Source organism: Bubalus kerabau, chromosome 7 (assembly GCF_029407905.1).
Source record: "Bubalus kerabau isolate K-KA32 ecotype Philippines breed swamp buffalo chromosome 7, PCC_UOA_SB_1v2, whole genome shotgun sequence".
Taxonomy (NCBI): Eukaryota; Metazoa; Chordata; class Mammalia; order Artiodactyla; family Bovidae; genus Bubalus; species Bubalus kerabau.
In genome coordinates, this window is record NC_073630.1 from 100,033,647 (window position 1) to 100,059,730 (window position 26,084).

Below are 26,084 nucleotides of genomic sequence, written 5' to 3' on the forward strand. Positions count from 1 at the left end.
TCGTCATGGGTGTTAGGATCAGGGTTGGGCTAGGAAAACTTGCCTCATGAAATCCACCAGATGCTTATTTCATTTGCTTCCCTGATAAATATCAAAATTGGAGTCAGAATAGGGCACAATAACTCTGGTGACTTCTAAGACTCATTTTAACTGCTAAGAGCTAATCCATGTCTCTTCTAAAATCAATAGGGACTGAACCTTTAGCTTATCAGTACTCAGTATCCTGACAAATGTATTCTCAGAAGCCTCCCCAACCCCACTTCTGTCTCGCACAGCAAGTCCAAGTGACTGTACTCTGAATTTAGAATTAATAAAACATATTGGTGCCCCCCTGACCTTCGTTAAGCTTATTGCTGCATTTCCATTCTTAGCCCATAACAATTTGAGTCTGATGTACAGTGAAAAGTGATCCTGGCAATAGAATTCAGAGAATAAATAGGAGTGGCTTGTTTTGTTTTGTTTTAGTTTTTTGCAAAACTTGACATGGATCAACTTCTGCTATTGTATGTTAATTGAGAAAAACCCTTTGTCTCAAAAAGTGACCAACTTGTGCTTATAGGTCTTTAAAGGAGCATGTTCATGTTACAGGCCTGTGATCACTGGAATGCTAAATGTAACACACATGTAAGACAGAAGGTCAACTAAGCAAGGCCAGATCAGCCTCAGGGCCAAGAACTTGATTGAAATCCCATTTTCCTGTTAGGATGTCTCGGAAGAACAAGCTTGCTACATTTTCTAGACCTTGTGGATTCCAGGTTTTGTCAAAGCAAATACAAAGTAGGGATTGTAGACATTTATAATGATATAAATAGCCTTATCTTATCTAAAGATTATAAAGGACATTTTATTGATCAATAGAAACTTGATCAAACTGGGACAGCATTTAAAACACACCAACAAAGATGCCAAGTATAACAGGCAGTAATGAATCTTTACTCTACAGTGGGGCTTGCTTTGTGGCACTGAGAGGCAGAAATGGATTCAAAATATCTCTAAACCTGGGATGACTGATTTTAAGTGGGTCTCTGAGTTTTCCAAATAATTCCTCTCTCTCTCCTAAACTGTGATTTTTTTTTCCTAGGTTGCCTGAGGAAGTTTTCCTCTTTCCTTTTGACTCCAGATTTTAGGACCCAGAAAGCTATGGTCACGTGGACATATTCAGTCAGTTAGCTGACCTGGGTTGGTCTCCATAATTGCCCCAATTTGCCTCTCCCATCTGTAATGGCTCTGCTTGTTTTTCCTGTTCAAAAACCTTGCTGTTGTTTCCATAGATCTTCATCATAGTCCTCAGTGATCTAAAGAATAACAATTTAAAAACGCATGAGGGATAAGAATAGAAGAGATAAATTTAAGGAAAGAAGTATATTAGTGTAACAGGATGATTAAAGGGTACATCCTTGATCATAGCCGGGTTTCTTAACCTTAAGGTACCTGCAAATTGCCTGGGGATCTTCTTAATCTGTATGTTCGGTTCTGATCCAGTGGTTTCAGGGGTAAAGCCCAAGATTCGGTGTATCTAACAAGCCTCTAGATGTTACTGATGCTGTTGGTCTGCAAACCATCCTTTGAGTCGTTGAATCCTTTTGGCTTAAAACTTGGCTCCACTTCTTACCCGCTGTGGTTTTGAGGTGGGGAAGTTCCTCTAACTTTCTATTTGTTAGTTTTCTCATCTTTGAAACAGGTACTAGGGTAAATAAAAATATCACAGTATCTGCATTATAAAAACAATGGGGAAATGAGATCATCGAGCACCTTGTGCTGAGTAGGCTCTCAATGAATTTTTTGCCATTATTAATGGCCGTGGCTGAGACTGAAGAGAATAGAAAATCCAATGTAGGGAACTGGAAAAAAAAAACACAGGAGTAGGGATCAAAAGAATAAAAATTGTGGGACTTCCCTGGTGATCCAGTGGTTAAGACTCTGCTTCCAGTGCAGGGGGCATGGGTTCAGTTCCTCCTTGGGGAACTAAGACCCCACGTGCTGTGCAGCATGATCAAATAAATAACATGAAATAAAATATTAAAAAAGAACAATAGGTGTAAGACAAGGATAAGTTTTGTAAATGTTTCTTATCCCTTTTTAAATGTCACAAGGCTTTAAATAGGATTCTCCCTTCAGCCCAATAGTTCATAAGCTCTTTGGTGGGTAGAATCAAGAGAGTATCCATTATAGCAACTGAACACATGCTGTGCTTGTGTCTGACTCTTTATGTGACCCCATGGACTGTAGCCCACCAGGCTGCTCTGTCTGTGGCATTCTCCAGGCAAGAATACTGGAGTTGCCGTGCCCTCCTCCAGGGGATCTTCCCAACCCAGGGATCGAACCCAGGTCTCCCACATTGCAGGCAGATTCTTTACCATCTGAGCCACCAGGGAAGCCCATGATAGTATTTGTCAAACCTTGGAATGGCATCCAAACTACAGGGAGATGTCATGTAATAGGGATAAGGGTGGAGTCTTCTCTCCAAGTTGGAGAATTCCTTTTGCCAAGTTTCGAGTGGAAGTCTGGCTGTGACATGGACATCTCAGTCTTTCATCACCTTGTGTGGACCTGCTTAACTTTTGAAGCTTTCTACTGATTCCCTGTAAGCCTTCCAGGCCTTGTGTCTTTCAAGTGGTACAGTCACCAAAACGATGAGAAGCTTGAAGCGGTATGAAGCTGTGACATCAGGGGTAATTAATCACTGTCCCTGTTATCAGCCCAGTGTCCAGCATGGTAACCAGAGTCAACTATTTAAACAAAAATATAGTTTTTGAACCACAGAGGAAAATAAGGCCTCTGACCAGATCAGTACAAATGCATGTGGAATAAGTGAGGTGCCAAAGACCTTTCAGACTGGACATATACATTCTGCCCCAGAGAAAAGTTCTCCCAGGCCAGACTCCTCGGCTGGCCCTCCTTCCTTCTGGCCTCCCCAGTGACAGCCTGCTCTCTAGAGCCGGGCTCTTCATCTGCAAAAGTCGACAACCTGTCTGTAATTCAGAACAGCTGTGCTCTGCCTTTCCCAAATTCCAGGCTTTGCCCTTTCCCTGATTCCAATTAGATAGTTTCTGGGCTATCACACCCATGTGGGTTGGACTGGGAGAGCATGGAGCAAAGCCCCATGGCCTGAGTCAGGAATGAAGGCTCAGAGCTGATGACATTCTCTCCCCTGCTAATGCACTTGTAATCGAATTCAACTCGAGGACATCACCCGCAGCTTGGCAGGTGAGGGCCTGAGCACGGCAGATTTCATTCACAGACACGGCAGCTTGGATTTTTCTGATTTCTAGCCCCTACAGCCAATCTGTTCCCCCAGGGAGAGACCCCTGGCATTCTGCCATGAGATGAAAAATACCCATATAGCTGTAGCCAAGTCTTAGGCCTTGGCCTCCCCTCACCACCAAAGCAGAGATGGAAAACAGAGATTTCAAATGAAAGTGATTGAGCCATTGTTGCTGACAAGAGGTCCAAGGGAACCAATCTAGGATTGGAGGAGTGAAGGTATTTTTGCATGGAGTGGTGCAAAGGTTGGGAACAGCAAAGACAAAGAATTATGGACCAAAGAAGCTAAACACTTTGAACCAAGCATCCTCTCTAAACAAGAAATTCACATGGAATGAGTTCAAAATGATGCAGTCTCAATTAATGTCCTGAGGTTTCCAATTTCAATCTCTGATCATGAAGATGAGCTCTAAAAATCCTAAATCTTGGTGTATTGAGTTACCTAAGCAAAAAAAAAAAAAAAAAAAACCTAAATAGATACTGATGTCCTGTTTCACCCACATTAAAAAGTGAGACTGGGGAGGAAAAGGGCTTCCCAGGTGGCTCAGTGGTAAAGAATCTGCCTGCTAATGCAAAAGACAGAGGAGACGTAGGTTCAATCCCTCGGGTCAGGAGGATCCCCTGGAAGAGGAAATGGCAACCCACTCCAGTATTTTTGCCTGGAAAATCACATGGACAGAGGAGCCTGCTGGACTACAGTCCATGGGGTTGCAAAGAGTCGGACACAACTGAACAACTGAGTGTGCACCGGGAAAAAAAACACAGGTCTGCATTTGTCATCACTGGGATTCTTAAGCTGCTGTGAAGAGAGACCTGAGAAACGTAATTGGAACGCAAAAACAAGTGAAAATGATAGACTGGCAAATGTTCCACACCAGCAAATGGTCACATGGATCTTTTGTGTGTGGCTTAATTATTCCTGGTCATGGCAGCTGGATTTCACAGTGAGAAAGAAAGGGGACAACTCCCTAGAAAACAGAGAGGTTCCTGATAAAACATACCACGGACAATCAAGGGCTTGCTGGATTCCAGCGAGCCTACCAGAAACTGCTCATTTGTGAGTTAGAGCTTTTAAAAAGGACAGGAATTTTCCTAGGGAACACCCATGAATATTTTCCATATCTGTGCTGGGTCATTAGCTCAGAACCTTTTATTTTTGTTGATGGGAATTATTTCCACAGAAATAGGTGCAATGGAGGGTATGTTATTATTTATAAGTATTTCATCCATTTGGCAAGTATGTATTCAGTGCCTAGAGAACGTTCTCTGCTCCAAGCACCGAGGACAAGCAATGCACAGCTGGATTTATGGATCAAGTCCTTGTCTACTTAAATATATGAAAATTAAATTGTATAGGAGTCAGTAAAACATTAACAGTAACAAAATATTGTCAGAAAATCTATGGCTTTAAAAAAATCCTTTGGGGTGTTACCATATGCTGTTTGGATGACTGAATTTAAAAATAAATCAATAGAGATAAGTGGATGGCTGCAAAAGTTTTCTTAAGAAATCGCCTGATCCTAATGAAAGAGCAAACGGTGGCCATTGGTACAGTGGCTATTGGTACAATCGTAGTTTGTCAATTACATGAATAGCGTTGATGCCACAGGACACAGGAGATGCAGAATAGAACAAGAGAGACTTCTTATCCTTAAGGGAAGAAAATACCCTTCTTTGCAAAGTTAATTAATTGTAGGTTAACTACTCTTCCAGGAAAAAAGAGTAGATAAAGGAGCTGGCCATCATCAATACTAACTTTAAGGTAATTTGTGCCTGTTAGCAACCATGTTGAAGTCTAATGCATGGATAATTTTTTTCACTGAAATTGAAAGATGAGATGAGACAAATCAGATTTGCCCTTTTCCTGCCCACCCCCCACCAAAATCCTATTATTTTTTAACAATGTGCCAACTTTCTACTTATTTGCTTCTCCTTTGGCTTATGTGTACTCTTAACCTTTCCATATGTTTCAGTTTCCCATCCTGGGAGTTTTACGTGTATAAAGTTAGAATACCAGTTCACTGGGAGCTGAGGTGCCTCTGAAACGTGGCTCAAAATCTTGACATTAAAAAGCCAGCATTTTGGCTTAAATCCCATTCCTGAATTGACATGTGATCTCTGGCAAGTTACCAAAGACCTGTTTCTAAATTCTTTCTAATGGATTTCATCTGCTTAAAAGAGACATCGGGGAGAACTGATGTTGAAAAGTGTGGCATTGCTCAGGAAGAAGGTCTTACCACACTGGCAATTTCTAAACATTCTGGGCTTGGAAAAGTGACCGTTCTTCAATGCTGAGCTGAGCTGGAAAGGGCTCTCTAAATAAAACCAAACGTCTCCCATGTATGGTAACGGTCCCACTTGGCATTGCTTGGGAACAGATTTTATTCAGGCTTCTTTGGTCAAACTCTGACAGCCATAAAGTAATCTCAGGCCCCCTGGATTATTCCTAGAGGATATGCCCCAGGTTTAGAAAACTAAAATGCTACAGCATTAATGTCTGTACCCATGGAGCAACAGTGACCCCCAGTGGCCAACAGTGTGGTCCTCTTAATCAGCATCCATTCATCAAGTGAAGTTGTTCAGTCCAGCCTACCAGGCTCCTCCATCCATGGGATTTTCCAGGCAAGAGTTCTGGAGTGGGTTGCCATTGCCTTCTCTGTCCATTCATCCAGGTGGTAACTATTAAATAAATCAATGCCTCTTTACATTGGGGGCTTCCCAAGTGGTGCTAGTGGTAAAGAACCTGCATGCCAGTGCAGGAGACATAAAGAGAGATGGGTTTGATTCGCTGGGTGAGGAAGATCTTGCATGAAGAATGCTTTGGACAGAGGAGCCTGGCAAGCTATAGTCCATAGGGTTGCAAAGAGCTGGACAAGACTGAAGTGACTTAGCATGCACTTGACATATTTGTGTTATTTTCAAAACAAAGTATAAATATCACTATAGCAGTGGCAAAAATCTATGTTAAGTTGGTGCTTGTTAAGCGTTCTTTGTGACTAGCTCAGGATCAAATTGTTTTTTTTTGCAATCCCATTATCGAAAACACCCTTCATTCAGTCACCCAGTCGTGTCCGACTCTTTGCAACCCCATGAACTGCAGCATGCCAGGCTTCCCTGTCCATTACCAACTCCTGGAGCCTGCTCAAACTCATGTCCATCGAGTTGGTGATGCCATCCAACTATCTCATTCTCTGTTGTCCCCTTTTTTTCCTGCCTTCAATCTTTCCCAGCATCAGAGTCTCTTCCAGTGAGTCAGTTCTTCTCATCAGGTGGCCAAAATATTGGAGCTTCAGCATCAGTCCTTCCAATGAATATTTAGGACCGATTTTCTTTAGGATAGACTGGTCTTAAAACACCATGACCTGACCTGAAGTCGCTCAGTCGTATCTGACTCTTTGCGACCCCATGGACAGTAGCCTACCAGGCTCCTTGGCCCATGGGATTTTCCAGGCAAGAGTACTGGAGTTGGTTGCCATTTCCTTCTCCAGGGGATCTTCCCGACCCAGGGATCGAACTCAGGTCTCCTGCATTGTAGGCAGACGCTTTACCATCTAAGCTACCAAGGAAGCCCTGAAAACACCCTGCTGTTGCTGCTGCTGCTGCTAAGTTGCTTCAGTCGCGACCCCACAGATGGCAGCCCACCAGGCTTCCCGTCCCTGGGATTCTCCAGGCGAGAACACTGGAGTGGGTGAAAACACCTTAGGATGTACTAATTCCCTGTTTGAGGACTAAATCATTTTTAATTAAATGATTCCTGCTTAGAAAACCAGATTTGAGTTCTCACTCTCCATGTCTGTATGACTTTATATGTGTCATTCAAGCTTTTTGAGTCTATTTCTCTATCTATAAAATGGAAGAAATGGTGGTTATGTGGTAAGGATTAGAAATACTACACAGAACATCCCTACCACCTGAAAAAAAGGGAAGTGTTAGTCATTCAGTCGTGTCTGACTCTTTGCAACCCCATGAACTGTAGCCCACCAGGCTCCTCTGTCCATGGAATTCTCCAGGCAAGAATACTGGAGTGGTGTGCCATTCCCTTCTCCAGAGGATCTTCCCGACCTAGAGATTGAGCTCAGGTCTCCTGCATCTCAGGCAAATTCTTTACCAATCAGTCTGAGTAGGCACTTAGTCGATAACAACCATTTTGTTGATGGTTATATTGGAGATTGGACTGAATGTGTGATGATGTCAGGGATTTATTAATTTGTTGAACCAAATCCATCATATATATTTTTTAGTGGGGGCTGGAGAGGGGAAAAGCCATTCTACCTAACCTGTGTTCTCCCTTTTCGTTCCTAGTCTTTGAAGCCATCAAATCATGCTACCATCCAGAGTATAGTGAGAGCCGTGGGGGTCGTCCCTGGAATCCCCGAGCCTTGCTGTGTGCCAGAAAAGATGTCCTCACTCAGCATCTTATTCTTTGATGAAAACAAGAATGTGGTACTTAAAGTATATCCAAACATGACAGTAGAGTCTTGTGCTTGCAGATAACCTGGTGAAGAACTCATCTGGATGCTTAACTCAATCATTAGTTTATTTTTATGGACTTTTTTTTGCACGGCCAATGCATTTCATTTCAAAAGATTTTTCAGTAGTCAAAGGCGAATGAGCAAATAGACTGATGATTTCCACCAAGGAGAACTGGACTGTATTTGTTTCTGAATGTAACTCAAAGCAAGATTAAAGTAAATATGGAAATTTTTTTCTTTAAAAAAAAATTACACAAGAAAAACAATCACTCAAACTGTTTTTAGAACTGTTGGAGAACACACTGATTTATTTTTGTAATGGGCTTTGAAAATAGATTGGAAACAAACAATAGCTTATCATTGATCTCTGCTCACAGAAATAAAATAATTTCCTATTTTAAAGCAGGCTTCTTGCCTTAGATTCCTGGGCAACTTAGCAAGTACTAAATAATTCAGTCAGCTTTGATGTTTATCTTAGATTTGTGGAGACTATTGTTTACCTGTGTTTTTCTTTACAGATCCTTGTGTGACTAGCTGAGTGGGGGATGTGTGCTGAGTGTCAGTGTGTATGGATGTGAACACACTCCTAGGGACGTGTGCCCTCTTTTGGAAGATTGGCTTAACGTGATTTTATAATTCAGTCTGCATGGGATTCTTGTTTTTTTCATTTCATGTTCTGACAAGCATCATTCATTTGTGAGAAGTTTACCAAAATGGATAGAGTGATCCAAGAGGGTATACAAGAGTTACCCCTTTCCTCAGCCATTTATTTGGAAATACTGATGCTTTCATTTCATGGCCCTCACAAGAAAGGCAACCAGCAACCCAGTTTTCAAAAACCCATATCTAATTATTCTTCTGTATCTCTCTTCCACAAGTGCTTTCATTTGTTCTTTTAAATTGAACTTCAACATGCAATTAATTCTCTTGATATACCTTTGCTTCCTATAAAGTAATCAATAGATACCAAGGCTCAGTGGATGGACTATTGGAGATTTCTTTAAGTGACCAATCTAATCACAACCTCAAGTCCACATCTTTGTTCACCTACTACATCCACGTCCAGACACTTTTTCATGTTGATCATGGCTTTTGGTTCAGACAGGGAATCTATTCTTTAGTAAAGCTTACTATAAATTATCCAGCAGGAAAGGGAATTGAATCTATACACTTATTGTTTTTTTTTCCCTATTTCCATTTGTCATAAATATCTCCTCTCACACTTTTGCCTTTGAGAAATTGTTTCAAAAATCTTTTCTTTGCTCTGTTTATGTGTGTGACAGAAATGTTTTCAGACCATGGATTGTTGTTGACGTTCTCTCTGTGGTTAATTGTTATCTAAGTTCAGTCTGACCTGATTAGAGTCAGCTAAGGCAATGGCACCCCACTCCAGTACTCTCGCCTGGAAAATCCCATGGATGGAGGAGCCTGGTGGACTGCAGTCCATGGGGTCGCTAAGAGTCAGACACGACTGAGCGACTTCACTTCCACTTTTCACTTTCATGCATTGGAGAAGGAAATGGCAACCCACTCCAGTATTCTTGCCTGGAGAATCCCAGGGATGGGGGAGCCTGGTGGGCTGCCATCTATGGGGTCGCACAGAGTCGGACAGGACTGAAGCGACTTAGTAGTAGTAGTAGTAAGCCATTTCAGGAGCTGTGAAGTTATCGGAAGACACAGAATACATGGAGTTTTGTTCTGTCTGTCTGTAGTTATCTGTGGTAGTTCGTAATTTTATGTTAACTGAGCATCTACTTTGTGAAAGACATGTGTTAAGTGTCTTCACTGGTAAAAATAAAGAGGCAGACTAGTTAAGCTGGAAGGTCCTTCTGCCACCAAAAGTTTGGGTTTACAGTACTTGTTATATCACACATATCTTCCTTGAATGGATGGTAATGACAGAGCTAAAACCCTGCAAGTATGGCTGCTCATAAACCAAAGGCAGAAACATCCTGTTCTTCTGTGTTTGCAAATATGGCATTCCCTGCCAGTTAAATAGTATTTCTGTCTCATTGGAAACCCATTAAAAAGAGTACCACGAAAAGACGCTCTTTGACACTTTTGGAATGTGTGTTGATTCCGTGAATGAGAAACACCTGTTCTAAATGATGAATGAAGTGCTGGTACCTGAGTTGCTATGGTTTCTTCTAGTTCATTTTTTTGTTCTGGTATCATACAGATTCAAAATTAGATAAGGGATGAAATTATTTTCTACTAAATTTTATCAAAAATTTGAAACACAGTTATATAATAGAAGTGACCCTGTGTGTGGCTGCTCTACCCTGGTCATGCTCTTTCTGTAAATATAACTTTTATTTCATTGGTAGATTGGGTGAAATTCATAATTAAGTTTTTTCTAGAGATGTATCTACCAAAATCTCTTAACAATTCCCAGTTTTCTTTCCCAGCCTTCTTCTCTCCAGATGTCTGTCAGTTACCTTTAATTTAAATTTAAATTGATGCTCACTTGTTATAAATTAAATTCTATAATGGCCCAAAAAAATCTCTAAATAATAACTATTTCCAATTTTGAATCAATTGATATGACAAAATTAGAACATAATAAAAGTCACTGGATTTACTTTTAGCAATCAAAATAGCTTTTGACTAGTAGTAATTTTTCGGCACGCTTGTAACCATTATTAATTATCTCCTGCATTGAAGCCATATTATGGTATAAATGGGAAAAAGTTTAGTTCCCCAAAATAAAGGAAAGTTACTTTTTAGGGGGTTGAAGCAGAGTTTGCAGTAAATGAGTTAATATTTTAAGTAATAAAATTTTACATGAAATAGTTGGAAAATTGAGTGACTATGTCACAATTTGTTAGATACTAATGTCTATATAATTACTATATAAACTTTTTATAAATCTCCTGATTTAAAGTGATATTAATGAGAAGAGAAATTGCATTTATATTAATAATGCCATTTTCTAAATCATGCATCTTTCTTTTCCTCTCCCTTTCTCTTGAAACCACCCTATCACCCCTATATGAGACACATACACACAGTTAGTTGAAAATAATTTTTTTTTCCAAGAACTATTCTGTTGAATTCAAATTCAGGGGCTGCTGATATAGTATTATCAAAGTATTTTGTTGTAACCTGTGTAAATAATATACCATTTACAGGATGTGGGGTTGTAGAATTTAAACTGGAAGATTGGACTCTGTAGATCTCAGGACTATAATATTCCCGATCAATTTGGACACTCACCTAGCTATATATTAACTGATGATCATTTATTCACTAAGCTAGGATTTTTTTTAACCTTAACATTTCAGAATAAAAAAAGTTTGTTGCCCATTTATTATTATCATAGGCAATCATATGTGTATAATGCTAGTATCAATCTGGCTTACAAAGATTTTTTTTATATATAATTACATTATACACTTTAGTCTTACTTTTCTCTGTGCTAACAAGTAAGTAATGTCTGGATATTGACTTGGTTGAATCAAGGTTGGGTCAGAAAATAGTTCTGCATACCTTATGTGTAAGATTAAATACGAGATTAAATAAGATACCTTGGATAAGTCTGACTTCTCTGTATATCTTTTTTTCCCTTGGGAATTGTATTTTAATGTAGTTATAGCACTTAAATGATCCCCTTCTCCAAAAAACCAAGCCTTCCCTTCAGCTTTCCACAATAGTTTCTGTAAATGTTCTAGTTGAGAACTGAATGCTTGTACAGTTGATGGCAATTTAAAAAATATATATTATATATGTATATGGAAAAACTTTAAAGATGCTTTTAATTTATTTAATGACTGTTGCCTTCCTATCTATAATGGTAATAATTTTCATATTTAGATGATAAGAAAAAGTTCTTTTTACTAGTCACTACAGGCAGAATGACAACTGGTTCTCTAGTACAGTTACTATAGGAGCGTATTGCAGGGAAACTGTAAGGATGCTTCAGTACTGATGTGTAAGCTTTGCTGGCTTTGTATCGCTTTCCTCCAGTAATGGAGAGCTTTTCTCTATACAGTATGGAAATAAAATTGCTTAACTGAACACTTCCCCGTTCTCTTCTACTTATCATTGGGAAAGACTGCATTTTCACAACTTGAGAAAGTTGAAAAACTGCTGCATCTGAAAAGAGATAACAAAACTTAGGCACAGAGTCGAACATTTTCAAATAGTATCATGAATGAAGCATCATAACCTATTAACAACATAACATGAAACATAATTAACACTGTGAAACAATATATATACACCGGTATATATATATACATATCAATTCAGTCACTCAGATGTGTCCGACTCTTTGCGACCCCATGAATTGCAGCACGCCAGGCCTCCCTGTCGATCACCAACTCCCGGAGTTCACCCAAATTCATGTCCATCGAGTCGGTGATGCCATCCAGCCATCTCATCCTCTGTTGTCCCCTTCTCCTCCTGCCCCAACCCCTCCCAGCATCAGGGTATTTTCCGATGAGTCAACTCTTCGCATCAGGTGGCCAAAGTATTGGAGTTTCAGCTTCAGCATCAGTCCTTCCAATGAACGCCCAGGACTGATTTACTTTAGGATGGACTGGTTGGATCTCCTTGCAGTCCAAGCGACTCTCAAGAGTCTTCTCCAACACCACAGTTCAAAAGCATCAACTCTTCGGCACTCAGCTTTCTTTATAGTCCAACTCTCACATCCATACATGACCACTGGAAAAACCATAGCCTTGACTAGACAGACCTTCGTTGGCAAAGTAATATCTCTGCTTTTCAATATACTATCTAGGTTGGTCATAACTTTCCTTCCAAGGAGTAAGCGTCTTTTAATTTCATGGCTGCAGTCACCATCTGCAGTGATTTTGGAGCCCCAAAAAGTAAAGTCTGACAAGGTTTCCATTGTTTCCCCATCTATTTCATACATATATACCTATGTACATATATATATGTATGTATATATATACACACCCATAAGGGGAATATCAGAGATTCAGCTTGAATCATTTCATTTTTTCTCTCTCTCTCTCTCCCTCCCTCTCAGTCATTTCTTGTTTAACCACACACTACACTTACAGATACCTTGTGTGAATGCCCATATCACTGTTTTGACAGTAACTTTATCTGTCATTGTTAACATGTTCATGTACACATTTTAGGATGATAAGCACCTATTTAACTCATCTGATCATTGAGATGTATTTCACCATTTTTGTTTAGGCTATACCTTTCTCTCTCTCTAAAAAAAAAAAAAATGACCTCAGGTTAAGAAATAAAATATGCTTTCTTATTATTCTCCTTCATTTAATTGATCTATTCAGACTGTGTCTACTTAAAAACCATAGCATTTTGGAACTACCAGGCCCTTTAAAGATCATGTTGAACAAACTCTTTAACCTCTCTGTGCCTCACTTATCTCATCTATGAAATGGGGCAATAAAGTTCTTGCCTCATAGGATTGTACAAGGTTTAATGAGATATACACATAAATTTTGGACTTCCCTGATAACTCTGTAAGAATCTGCCTGCGATGCAGGAGATCCTGGTTTGATTCCTGGGTCAGGAGGATCCTCTGGAGAAGGGATTGGCTACCCACTCCAGTATTCTTGGGCTTCCCTTGTGGCTCAGCTGGTAAAGAATCTGCTCGCAATGCAGAAGACCTGGGTTCGATCCCTGGGTTGGGAAGATCCCCTAGAAAAGGGAAAGGCTACCCACTCCTGTATTCTGGCCTGGAGAATTCCATGGACTGTATAGACTACGGGGTCACAAAGAGTTGGACTTGACTGAGCAACTTTCACTTTTCACTTTCACACATAAACTACATTGCCAAGCACCTGGAACAGAATGAAGACTCAGTTATCATCAACTGCTATTATTATCTAAGCCAGTCTCCCCATTTTCCAAATGAGGAAGTGTAGACATGCTGTGGTTTGCATCTGTTTGGATGTCTACTTGCCACGCCATCCTCTGAAAACTGGCTTCCACCAACAGCGATAGATTCCTTGACACTAACAAAGATGAGCCCCGACAGTTCAGTGACAGAAGAATGAAAGGCTCACTGTTATATCTTACTTCTTGCAAAGTAAGGAGATTAGCTACCCTGTTGCTCAAGATATCCAGTTTCTGCTCCTGTCCTTGGATGACATAAGATTTCTCTGCAAACTCAATAATGTGCTCACTCTTCCTTAAGCAGTGTTTGTGCACATGTCTGTAAATGGCAACCAAAAGAATTTTGACTGACATACTGAGTTATTGAGTATGCCTGGTGCCATATGACGAACTACTGAAAAAACTGGTATTAGAATCTTTCATAACATCATGGAGACAGCAATGTCTTTGAGATTAAAAAGCCTTGTGTTAGAATCCCAGCACTGCCTATTACCACAAGGATGACATGTGCCCTTGACGAGTCACAACTGGGTCTTCATTCCATCAGTGTGGTCAGTTCTGTGACTCCCAGTCAGTTCAGTCACTCAGTCGTGTCTGACTCTGCGACCCCATGGACTGCAGTGCACCAGGCCTCCCTGTCCATCACCAACTTCCAGAGTTTACTCAAACTCATGCCCATTGAGTTGGTGATGCCATCCAACCATCTCATCCTCTGTTGTCCCTTCTCCTCCTGCCTTCAATCTTTCCAAGCATCAGGGTCTTTTCAAATGAGTCAGCTCTTCACATCAGGTGGCCAAAGTATTGGAGTTTCAGCTTCAGCATCAGTCCTTCCAATGAATATTCAGGACTGGTTTCCTTTAGGATGGACTGGTTTGATCTCCTTGCTGTCCAGGGGACTCTCAAGAGTCTTATCCAACACCACAGTTCAAAAACATCAATTCTTCGGTGCTCAACTTTCTTTATAGTCCAACTCTCACATCCATACATGACTACTGTAAAAACCATAGCCTTCACTAGACAGATCTTTGTTGGCAAAGTAATGTCTCTGCTTTTTAATATGCTGTCTAGATTGGTCATAACTTTTCTTCCAAGGAGTAAGCATCCTTTAATTTCATGGCTGCAGTCACCATTTGCAGTGATTTTGGAGCCCCGAAAAATAAAGTTAGCCACTGTTTCCCCATCTATTTACCATGAAATGATGGGACCAGATGCCATGATCTTTGTTTTCTGAATATTGAGCTTTAAGCCAACTTTTTCACTGTCCTCTTTCACTTTCATCAAATCTGTGACTCTTAAAGACTTCCAAAAGAGTCGCTGTTGTAATTTCTTGATTCAGTTCTCCTGTCAGAGGAATTGCCTTGAAATATCTCTTGTGATAAGACTTTGTAGCTATCAGAAGATATGATAGAGGTTAGGGTTGACAAGAAGAACTCAGGACAAATCCAAATAATCCTGTAAATCAGTTAGAACAGGCACACCTTGGAGATGTCGTGGCGCTGTTTCCAGACCACCACAATAGAGCAAATATTGCAATAAAGTGAGTCACATAGTTTTTGGTTTTCAAGTCTGTTTGAAAATTATGTTTACACTGTATCATAGTCTAGTAATACTCTTAAGAGTCCCTTGGACTTGGAGAGCAAACCAGTAAATCCTAAAGGAAATCAACCCTGCATTTTCACTGAAAGGACTGTTAGATAACAACACTAACTCAATGGACATAAATTTGAGCAAACTCCGGGGGATAATGAAGGACAGGGAAGCCTGTACACTGCAGTCCATGGAGTCTCAAAGAGTCGGACATGACTTAGGGCCTGAACAAAAATAAAATTAAGTGTGCACTACCATTATTTCTTAAAAAAAAATACAGATCTTAATTAAAGTACTTTATTGCTAAAAAATGCTAACCATCATGTGAGCCTTCAGTGAAGTGTGATCTTTTTACGATAACAATATCAAACTTGACTGATCACGGATCATCACAACAAATACAATAATAATGAAAAAATTTTAAATATTGTGAGAATTACTAAAATGTGACACTGAGACACAGAGTAAACAGATGCTGTTGGAAAACTGGTGCCAACAGTCTTTCTTGACACAGTTGTCACAGATTTTCAATTTGTAAAAATATAGTATCAATGAAGTGTGAAAACAAGTGATACTTGTACTCAAGATTATTTGCATTGTACAAAACCCTATCTTAGTTAGTGGAGATCTACTTGATGATTCAGAACATCGATATCTAAGTTTTCCACCGTCTCAGAATTGGATTAGATATATGTAACTAACATAAAAAGGATGTGTATGTGCTAAGTCACATCAGTCATGTCCAGCTCTATGTAACCCTATGGACTGGAGCCCCTTGGGCTCCTCTGTCCATGGGATTCTCCAGACAAGAATACTGGAGTAAGTTGCCATGTCCTCCTCCAAGGGATTTTCCCCACCCAGGGATTGAACCCACGTCTCTTATGTCTCCTGCATTGGCAAGCAGGTTATTTCCAACTGGGAAGCCCATTATAAAGTGTATATCAGCAAGTAATACTGAAACATTATCACTGTGGGTGAAACCACAATGGGGAACCACTGTGGGGAAAACCACAATGCCCCAATGCTCCAGGGTTATACCTTTAGATCCACAACACACAAAATTTAAGAATCCACAAGTCTTTTCTTCATACACTTATGTTCACAAAAAAAAAAAAAAAAGAAAGAAAGAAAGATGTTCTTGTGGTATGGGTTTTTAAATTTAACTTTGGTTATAATGTTCATTTTTTATAATTTTGGTTATAATATTCATGAATTTGAACAAAAACTCTGGGAGACAGTGAAGGACAGGGAAGCCTGGTGTCCTGCAGTCCATGGGGTCACAAAGAGTCAGATACAACTTAGCAAGTGAACAATAGCAGCAGTTCATTGTTTCAGCTGTATTTGATATCTTCTAGCCCTGGCATTGCTAAGCTCTGAGCTTGTGTGCTTTGCTATATATTCCTTCAGCTCCTGGTGCCCTCAGTTTTCTCCTTCAATGATCTTTAAAAGCCTTTCCTTCTCAACTGTACCAGATTCTATGATCCAAACATTCTTACTAAAGCTCCTAGGCATTTTTTGTCCTGTTCACATCTTAGGGAGAAGCAACAGAAGTATTGATGAAAGGGAGAGTGAGCAGCAGGTGAGAAAGTACAAGGAGAATGGTTCAGTCCACCCTCAACTGAGACGATCTGAGATTCTCACTTACCTCACATGATGGCGTTTTTGAGAATCCTCCACCTTTCATGCCTGTCACCTTTCCAGGTGACCCAGTGATAAAGAATCCACTTGCCAATGCAGAAAACACAGGCAGGTTCAATCCTGGGGTGGGAAGATCCCCTGAAGGAGGAAATGGCAATCCACTCCAGTATTCCTGCCTGGAAAATTCCATGGACAGAGGAGCCTGGCAGACTATAGTCCATGGGGTCACAAAAGTTGAACACAATTGAGCACACACACATTCATTGTCTCATTTTAATAGGAAAATAATTCTTTAAAATGAGGTTCATCTGTCATTAATTAGAGAGCGTAGAAGAGGGGTTGGGGCTCAGACTTGGAGCCAAACTAGAATTAGAATCCCAGCTCTGTCTCTTGTTAGCTGTGTGACCTGGGGCAAGTGATTAACCCTTTCTATGCTTCCGTGTCCTCATGTGTAAGACAAGAGTGAAATGCACAGTCTATTTTACAGAGTTGTGAGGATTTCTTGCAGCACTTAGACTTGTCTATAGCACAGATAAATGTTCTAGAATGTTAGCATCTTGATGTATTAAGAACATTTTATACATTTCCATGAATGAGTCTTCACTTGATGCTGAGAGGGAGAGTCTCAGGGATTATCCTTATTTTACTGCTCAGGGAGAATCATTGGCTTAACTGAGGTTAGAGCCATGCTAGTGTCAGAACTGAGATTCAAGCCATGGGAGACTCACCCTAATTGTCCCTTTCTTTTCTACTCTGCTTCAGATGTCTGGAAAAGGTCAGTTTTCATTCCAATCCCAAAGAAAGGCAATGCCAAAGAATGTTCAAACTGCCGCAAAATTGTACTCATCTCACACACTAGGAAAGTAGTGCTCAAAATTCTTCAAGCCAGGCTTCAGCAACATGTGAACCAAGAATTTCCAGATGTTAAAGCTGGATTTAGAAGAGGCAGAGGAACCAGAGATCAAACTGTCAAAATCCGCTGGATCGTGGAAAAAGGAAGAGAGTTCCAGAAAAACATCTCTTTCTGCTTTCTTGACTATGCCAAAGCCTTTGACTGTGTGGATCACAATAAACTGTGGACAATTCTGAAAGAGATGGGAATACCAGACCACCTGACCTGCCTCTTGAGAAACCTGTATGCAGGTCAGGAAGCAACAGTTAGAACTGGACATGGAACAACAGACTGGTTCCAAACAGGAAAAGGAGGACGTCAAGGCTGTATATTGTCACCCTGCTTATTTAACTTATATGCAGAGTACATCATGAGAAACGCTGGACTGGAAGAAACAGAAGCTGGAATCCAGATTGCCGGGAGAAATACCAATAACCTCAAATATGCAGATGACACCACCCTTATGGCAGAAAGTGAAGAGGAACTAAAAAGCCTCTTGGTGAAAGTGAAAGAGGAGAATGAAGAACTTGGCTTAAAGCTCAACATTCAGAAAACGAAGATCATGGCATCTGGTCCCATCACTTCATGGGAAATAGATGGGCAAACAGTGGAGACAGTGGCTGACTTTATATTTTGGGGCTCCAAAATCACTGCAGGTGGTGACTGCAGCCATGAAATTAAAAGACGCTTATTCCTTGGGAGCAAAGTTACGACCAACCTAGATAGCATATTAAAAAGCAGAGACATTACTTTGCCAACAAAGGTCTGTGTAGTCAAGACTATGGTTTTTCCAGTACTCATGTGTGGATGTGAGAGTTGGACGGTGAAGAAAGCTGAGTGCCGAAGAATTGATGCTTTTTAACTGTAGTGTTGGAGAAGAATCTTGAGAGTCCCTTGGACTGCAAGGAGGTCCAACCAGTCCATCCTAAAGGAGATCAGTCCTGGGCGTTCATTGGAAGGACTGATGTTGAAGCTGAAACTCCAGTACTTTGGCCACCTGATGCAAAGGGCTGACTCATTTGAAAAGACCCTGATGCTGGGAAAGATTGAGGGCAGGAGGAGAAGGGGACGACAGAGGATGAGATGGTTGGATGGCATCACCGACTCAATGGATATGAGTTTGGGTAAACCCTGGGTGTTGGTGATGGACAGGGAGGCCTGATGTGCTGCAGTCCTTGGGTTTGCAAAAAGTCGGACGCAAATGAGTGACTGAACTGAACTAAACAGAACTTAGATAAAGCCATCAGAGATATGTATTCTCTCCGAGTTCTGAAAAATTTGGAGGAGATAAAGGCATCACTTGATCAGTGTTCAGATCTGCAGCCTTTCCCCTGGAGCTGAACTTCCCTACCCATCTCCACATGGTGTAGAGACTGTCCTGTGAGCTGAGGTCCTGCAAGATGGCAAAATGTGCGTTTTGAATAGATAATTCTGAAAAGGGAAAAGTCAGAGAGGGGCTGAATTGTGCCCTTTCAGTTTCCACTGATGCCGAAGAATTGATACTTTTGAAATGTGGTGCTGGAGAAGACTCTTGAGAGTCCCTTGGAGAGCAAGGAGATCAAACCAGTCAATCCTAAAGGAAATCAACCCTGAATTCAATTCATTGGAAGGACTGATGCTGAAGCTATGATACTTTGGCCACCTGCTATGAAGACCTGACTTATTGAAAAAGACTCTGATGCTGGGAAAGATTGAGGGCAGGAGGAGAAGGGGGCAACAGAGGATGAGATGGTTGGATGGCATCACTGACTCAGTGGACATGAGTTTGAGCAAACTCAGAGAGATAGTGAAGGACAGGGAAGCCTGGTGTGCTGTAGTCCATGGGGTTGCAAAGAGTTAGACACAACTGAGGGACTGGACAACACACAACATCAATCAGATCAGTTGCTCCCCTTACAAAGAAAAGATGGAGACAGGAAATAGATGCATTGCTCCCACACTGTTCCTTCACAGAGAAGACAAAGGACTGGTTGCTCCCTGTGTGGGAGACGTGAATTAGGGTGTAACTCAGAGACTCCTGCAATTCCTGCCATGCTGTCATGTGGGAAAATGAGGCGCACATCCACTACCTCCCATTCAGCTCAGAGAAACGAAGAGACCAAGAGCACAAGTAACTGTAATCTTCAGTCTTAATATGTCCCCACTGAGAACTAGGGAGCAATTGGTGAATGGCTGGTTCTGACTCTGTCACTACCGGGATCTTTGTTCCTCTTCCCCTGGCGAGGCCACTCCTCCCCCAGGACTTGTCTTCCATCATGTTCCCTTGTCGACTAAAAACAGATGCACAATGTTAGAGTTGCGAGTTGTTTCATTTGGGGACAAAAGGAGAACTGCAGCCTGGGAGACAGAACCTCAGATGGCTCTGAGACACTGCTCCAAGGAGGTAGTGGTTGTTGTTGCTGTTCAGTTGCTAAGTCACGTCCAACACTTTGCGACCCCATGAACTGCAAGACACACCAGGCTTCCCTGTCCTTCACTATCTCCTTGAGTTTGCTCAAACTCATGCCCATTGAGTTGGTGATGCTATCCAACCATCTCATCCTCTGTCGACCCATTCTCCCCCTGCCCTCAATCTTTCCCAGAATCAGGGTCTTTTCCAATGAGTCAGCTGTTCGCATCTGGTAGCCAAAGTACTGGAGCTTCAGTTTCAGCGCCAGTCCTTCCAATGAACATTCAGGGTTGATTTCCTTTAGGATTGACTGGTTCGATCTCCTTGCTGACCAAGGGACTCTTAAGAGTTTTATTCAGTACCACAGTTTGAAAGCATCAGTGCTTCAGCACTCAGCCTTCTTATGGTCCAACTCTCAGATCCATACATGACTACCAGAAAAACCATACCTTTGACTCTGTGGACCTAGAGGTAGTGGGGGTAGGTCAATATATGTGATTTTGGTGAAGGGGGTGTGAAATGAAATCAAGCACTTATTTTACAAAAGTTTTTTTTCTGCTAGTCTCGAGGAACAGATGTCACCACGAAGGGATTTAGTACTTTTCTAGATATGAGGAGATGCAAGCATTGGGATCATGAAATCAGTTCCTAAAAATATCTAAGTATATAAAGATCTGTTCCACCAGTTTCTCTGGAGCACAGAGTGCCTCACTCTCCACCCTGAACTCCCTTCTGGCCATGTGGAAGGTCAACAGCTGCAGCAAGACAGGATTCAATCTTCACAGAGGCAGATGGCAAATCCCCTTGGCAAGTGCCAATCTGTAGTTGACACTCTCTTGGCAAATGGGGTAGCAGTAAAGCCCCATTGAAGAAAGGCGAGGAATGGGGTAAAGTGACTTCTCCAACATAAATTTTGATCTGAACTGCCTTCTTTCACTTTTGAAATCATAGAGAGCATTTATCATCGATCTAAAGGGGACAAACACAATATACAGTAATCATGACAGGTAGCTGTTGGGATTTGCTTTGAAGAGTTCCCCTGCCCTGTTTACTATACCTATTTTCTCCAGATCCTGTGGATGATGTGGGGGGGGGGGGAATCATGTTTGATTTGCCTCAAGGTTGTCTGGGTATTTGAGCAGGAACCTGTAGGAAGGGAGCAGTCCATCCCGTGAAAAAATGGGAGGCTTATGATAATTAACAAGGTTAGAATAGGAAGCTTACTTAAGGGTACTAATTTTGGTTTGTGACAACTTGTTTCTGACAACTTTGGTTTTCATTTTGTATGCTTTTTTATCTGGGGCACCGAAACACTGCTGTGAGGGCAGTAAGAAATCCAGTCCTAGAGAAAGTGAGACTGGAGAGTAGCAGGTGTTTCCCTTCCCCCACATTTCCTTCATCCCAGCTCCATACCCAATATCTCTTGTGTTCGCTCTGTTTCACACACACACACAGATGCTAGGTCCACTGCAGTGTCACTGAAGCAGGGAGGGAGTTATACGGCTATATTTCAACTTCTTGACTCAAAATATTAGCCAACTGCATTTTCAGACTCAAAACACAGGCAGAGTGCCATGAGGCTCCAGTCAGAACCAACCCCCAGCTCACGGGGGCTCAGGCCAGATGTGAGTGCAGCAGTTCAGAGGTGAGGCAATTATGTGCAAGAACCATGTGACAGAGCTTTTCCCAAAATGGACTTATTTAAGAGAAACATTTTGGTGTTTATAGGACTTCAGCTCTGCTTTCTGGAGATTTTCCATCACTATAAATACTGACATACATACATATGAACAAGCACGGACTTTTAAAATTGGGTCCAGCATATGTAATTTCATTAAGTCATCTTATTTGTTAGAAATGGGAGAAATTAATGACACAATATCGAAATGTTGGCAGTCGAAACAGTCACATTGACAAACACTCTCTGGAAACTGGAGCCCATACTCTGGTGTCAATCACATGAGTTGGGGAAACTTGGAGCTGTTGGTCATGTTTGGGTAATTTTATAGTGTAGAGGTGGATGGCCTGCCTGGCAGGGGAAGATGCCCCCAAGAGATATCTGAGCCCTGTGGGGCTGTGCTTTTTATTTCCTTTGATCTGAAGCTCACTTTGTAACACTTCCAAGGGACGACATATCACAAAGAGAAGTTTAAGGATGGATGAGTTAGGCTAAAAACACTTAGAAGTTGCTCGTTGCCTCTCAAGTCATCAGTAGTTATTTCCTCTAGCAGAGTGGTATAGGAGTTTTGGGGTTTTGTTTTGTTTTTATTAAAATATAGTTGATTTATTGGGTTGGCTAAAAAACTTCATTTGGTTTTTCCATAAGATGTAACAGAAAAAGCTGCATGAAATGTTCTGGCCAACCCAATATAGTGTTATGTTAATTTCTGCTGTACAGCAAAATGTATCAGTTATACACATGTATACATTTTTTTATATCCTTTTCCATTATGGTTTATCACAAGATATTAAATATAGTTCCCTGTGCCATACAATACATGAGTGCTCAGTCATTCAGTTGTGTCCAACTCTTTGTGGACTACAGCCCGCCAGGCTCCTCTGTTCATGAGATTTCCCTGACAAGAATGCTGGAGTGGATTGCCATTTCCTCCTCCAGGGGGTCTTCCTGGCCCAGGGATTGAACCTGCCTGTCCTGAATTGGTAGGTGGATTCTTTTACCACTGAGCCACCTGGGAAGCCCCGTGCTATACAGTAAGACCTTGTTTATCCAACCTATATTGGGAGTTTGGGATTAGCAGATGCAAACTATTATGTATAAGAGTTATTTCTAAATTCTATTCCACTCCAACTAGTTACAGAATTAAGATCTAGAACTCATCATAAAGATAAGATATTTCTGTCTTGTAGAAGGCAGACTCCTCTACTGCATTCTGCCTTGAACTTCTTAATAGAGACATAAGAAAATGACCCCATGGTGTGATAACAAGGGTCAAATCACCCAAACATGAGTATGTTGATTTAAATTAAAATGTTATATTTTATTTATATATTTTAAAAATCTTAAAGAATATTGGAGTCTATTATTCTTTCTTAGATCTCTTGCAGCTTTCTGGAATAAATCTGAATCTGTGAGAAGGCTCAATAGCCCAAGAATTGCTATCAAGCACATATAGATGATGGTCTACAAATGTTATTTAGGATACAAAGAAAAAAATAAGTGTAAAATGGAATGACTGAAAATACACATTCAATATTTAATGATTGAAAGAATTTTCTTTTACATTTATTGAATTTCTAGGAAAATGACAGTCAAGTCTTAGACATTAATGACTGATAAAAAATATTTATTTTGCTTAAAAATCTACCTACTCAAGAAAAGAAAAGAAAATGTCTCTTTTGAACCACCAAAAATTTGAATAACATTAGATGATCAATGACATGAGGTCCTGAGTAGTAATTTATTCATTAACTGATATAAACAGTAGTGGCTAAAAGTGAAGGGACCCTAAATAAGAGGCTCCTCAGAAGTTTGAATGACAGGCAACTTAAGTTTGAGTTTTGGCCCAAGTTTTAAAGGTCTAGCATCTGATTCTAAACCATCAGAAAAATTCTCTCAGTGGACCTAAAAGTTGGGAGAGCTTGGATCTAAGCCTGCACAAATACAGTGGTCACTAGCCATACGTGGCTATTTAATTTCAAGTTAATTAAAACAGAACAGGGACTTGCCTGGTTGTCCTGGTGGCTCAGAGGGTAAAGAATCTGCCTGCGATGCAGGAGACCCAGGTTCAATCCTTGGGTTGGGAAGATCCCCTGGAGGAGGGCATGGCAACCCACTCCAGTGTTCTTGCCTGGAGAATCCCCATGGACAGAGGAGCCTGGCGGGCCGTAGTCCATGGGGTCACAGAGAATCAGACACGACTGAGCGACTAAGCACAGCACAGCACCAGGGGTTAAGACTTCACCATCCAGTGCAGGGGGTGAGAGTTTGAGCCCCAGTTGGGAAACTGAGATCCGACATGCCTTGCGGCCAAAAAACCAAAACATATACAGAAGTAATACTGCAACAAATTCAATAAAGACTTCTAAAAGTGGTCCACATCAAAAAAATCTTTTAAAAAAATTAAAATGGAATAAAATTAAAAATTCAGTTCCTTAACCCAACCACCCATTTCAAGTGCCCAATAGCCACATCTGTCTAGTGGCTACCTTACTGAACAGCACAGACATAGAACATTACATCGTCACAGAAAGTTCTCTTGGACAGTGATGATCTAAGGGATAAATAGGAAGTAGTTTTACTTTGAATCTTTAAAAAATGTTTTCTGTTTTATGTCCCTCATCTGGAAGTGGTGCACTGTCAAAGATATAAAGAAAAAATATTACATATAAAATAGAAAGATGTTCATGCCTGCGTGTGTGCTAAGTCCCTTCAGTCATGTCTGACTCTCTGTGACCCCATGGACTGTACTCTGTCAGGCTCCTCTGTCCATGGGATTCTCCAGGCAAGAATACTGGAGTGGGTTGCCACTTACTTCTCCAGGGGATCTTCCTGACCCAGGGATAAAACCCGAGTTTCTTGCATCTCCTTCATTGGCAGCAAGGTTCTTTACCACTAGCACCACCAGGGAAGCCCCAAAATAGAAGGATGTATATATATAACTTTTGTTGTTGTTGTTGTCCAGTCACTTAATTGTGCCGACTCTTTGCGACACCATGGACTGCAGCACGCCAGGCATCCTTGTCCTTCACCCGGAGTTTGCTCAGACTCATGTCCATTGAGTTGGTGCTGCGTTGATGCCATCCAGCCATCTTGTCCTCTGTCATCCCCTTCTCCTCCTGCCCCTTCAGTCTTTCCTGCCATTAGGGTCTTCTAATGAGTCGGCTTTTCACATATATTTATATAACATATATAAAGATATAATATTTATCTGAGATCCTTGGTCAATATGCAGGCTCTAAAAGATGCAGCACCCTCCTGGATAACTAAAATTAAAAAACAATTACAAGTGTAGTTTATTAACCCCGATTTATTTTTCATACTTAATTTAATATGTTAATCACATTCTAACCTAAAATCTGCCTCAGATCATTCCTCCTGGCTCTGGATCCAGTTTTTCCTCATCTGCTATTTATGATACAGATGTTAATTACCAGACCCAGCTGTGCTACTCTTTCAGGCCTTACATGACTTCCCACAGAAAGCACCCAACACCTTTCCCTAGATTCTAAACAACTTCGTATGATAACATTAAATCTGTCCTCAGTTATTTCCGATCCATTCAGTCCACTTTTGCAAGAAATTAGTCTTTAGCTCTTTTTGAACATTTGGAATATGTTCACACACACACACGGACGATAGATAAGTTAAAAACTCTTAAACCATTTCACCCTGTTTCTCATCGACAGTTATCTGAATTCCTTTTTAAGATTTTTTTTCACGTGGACCATTTTTTCAAGTCTTTGTTGAATGTTATAATATTGCTTCCATTTTATGCTTTGGTTTTTTTGGCTGCAAGGCATGTGGGATCTTAGTTCCCTGACCAGGGATTAAACCTGACCTTCCGCACTGGAAGGCGAAGTGTTAACTACTGGACGGCCAGGGAAGTCCCTCAGTTCCTTTATGATGACTCTGTTCATTCATTTTTCTATAAGGGAATGACTTGACAAATGAAACGCATTTATTACCACCATGTAAACTGTTACAGGAAAGGAAATCACAGCACTGTGAAAATTATATTACATACTTATATCACACAAAGAGGTGAAATGGTTCTCCAAATTTCTTGTCCCTCCTTATTCCTTTGAGCTATAGATTGATTGCTATTAAAATAAGTAATAAATATTTTTAAATAATTATGTCAGAAGGGTAGCCGTTTTCAAGGCTAAAATAGAAAGTTGGTATAAACTAGACAAAAGCAGTCAGGTTCCGACTCACCAGTCGCTTCTCCGTGTGATGTGGGTCTTTGCCCAGAGAAGCTGAAGGGAAATTGTCAGTCTCTATAACCCAGAGAGAATATACTTGCTTTTTGTTTTGTGAAGGACT

At 40.8% G+C, this 26,084-nt stretch overlaps 1 protein-coding gene across 1 annotated transcript in view; it reads left to right on the forward strand.

Annotated features, from left to right (window-relative positions):
• Positions 1–11,726, forward strand: part of BMP3 (bone morphogenetic protein 3) — a 31,734-nt gene extending 20,008 nt beyond the window's left edge. The window contains exon 3 of the mRNA XM_055588905.1: positions 7,567–11,726. Within this exon, the coding sequence (XP_055444880.1) occupies positions 7,567–7,758 (192 nt within the window). The 3' untranslated portion in view covers positions 7,759–11,726. The remainder of the gene's footprint in view (positions 1–7,566) is intronic.
• Positions 11,727–26,084: the final 14,358 nt, after the last annotated feature.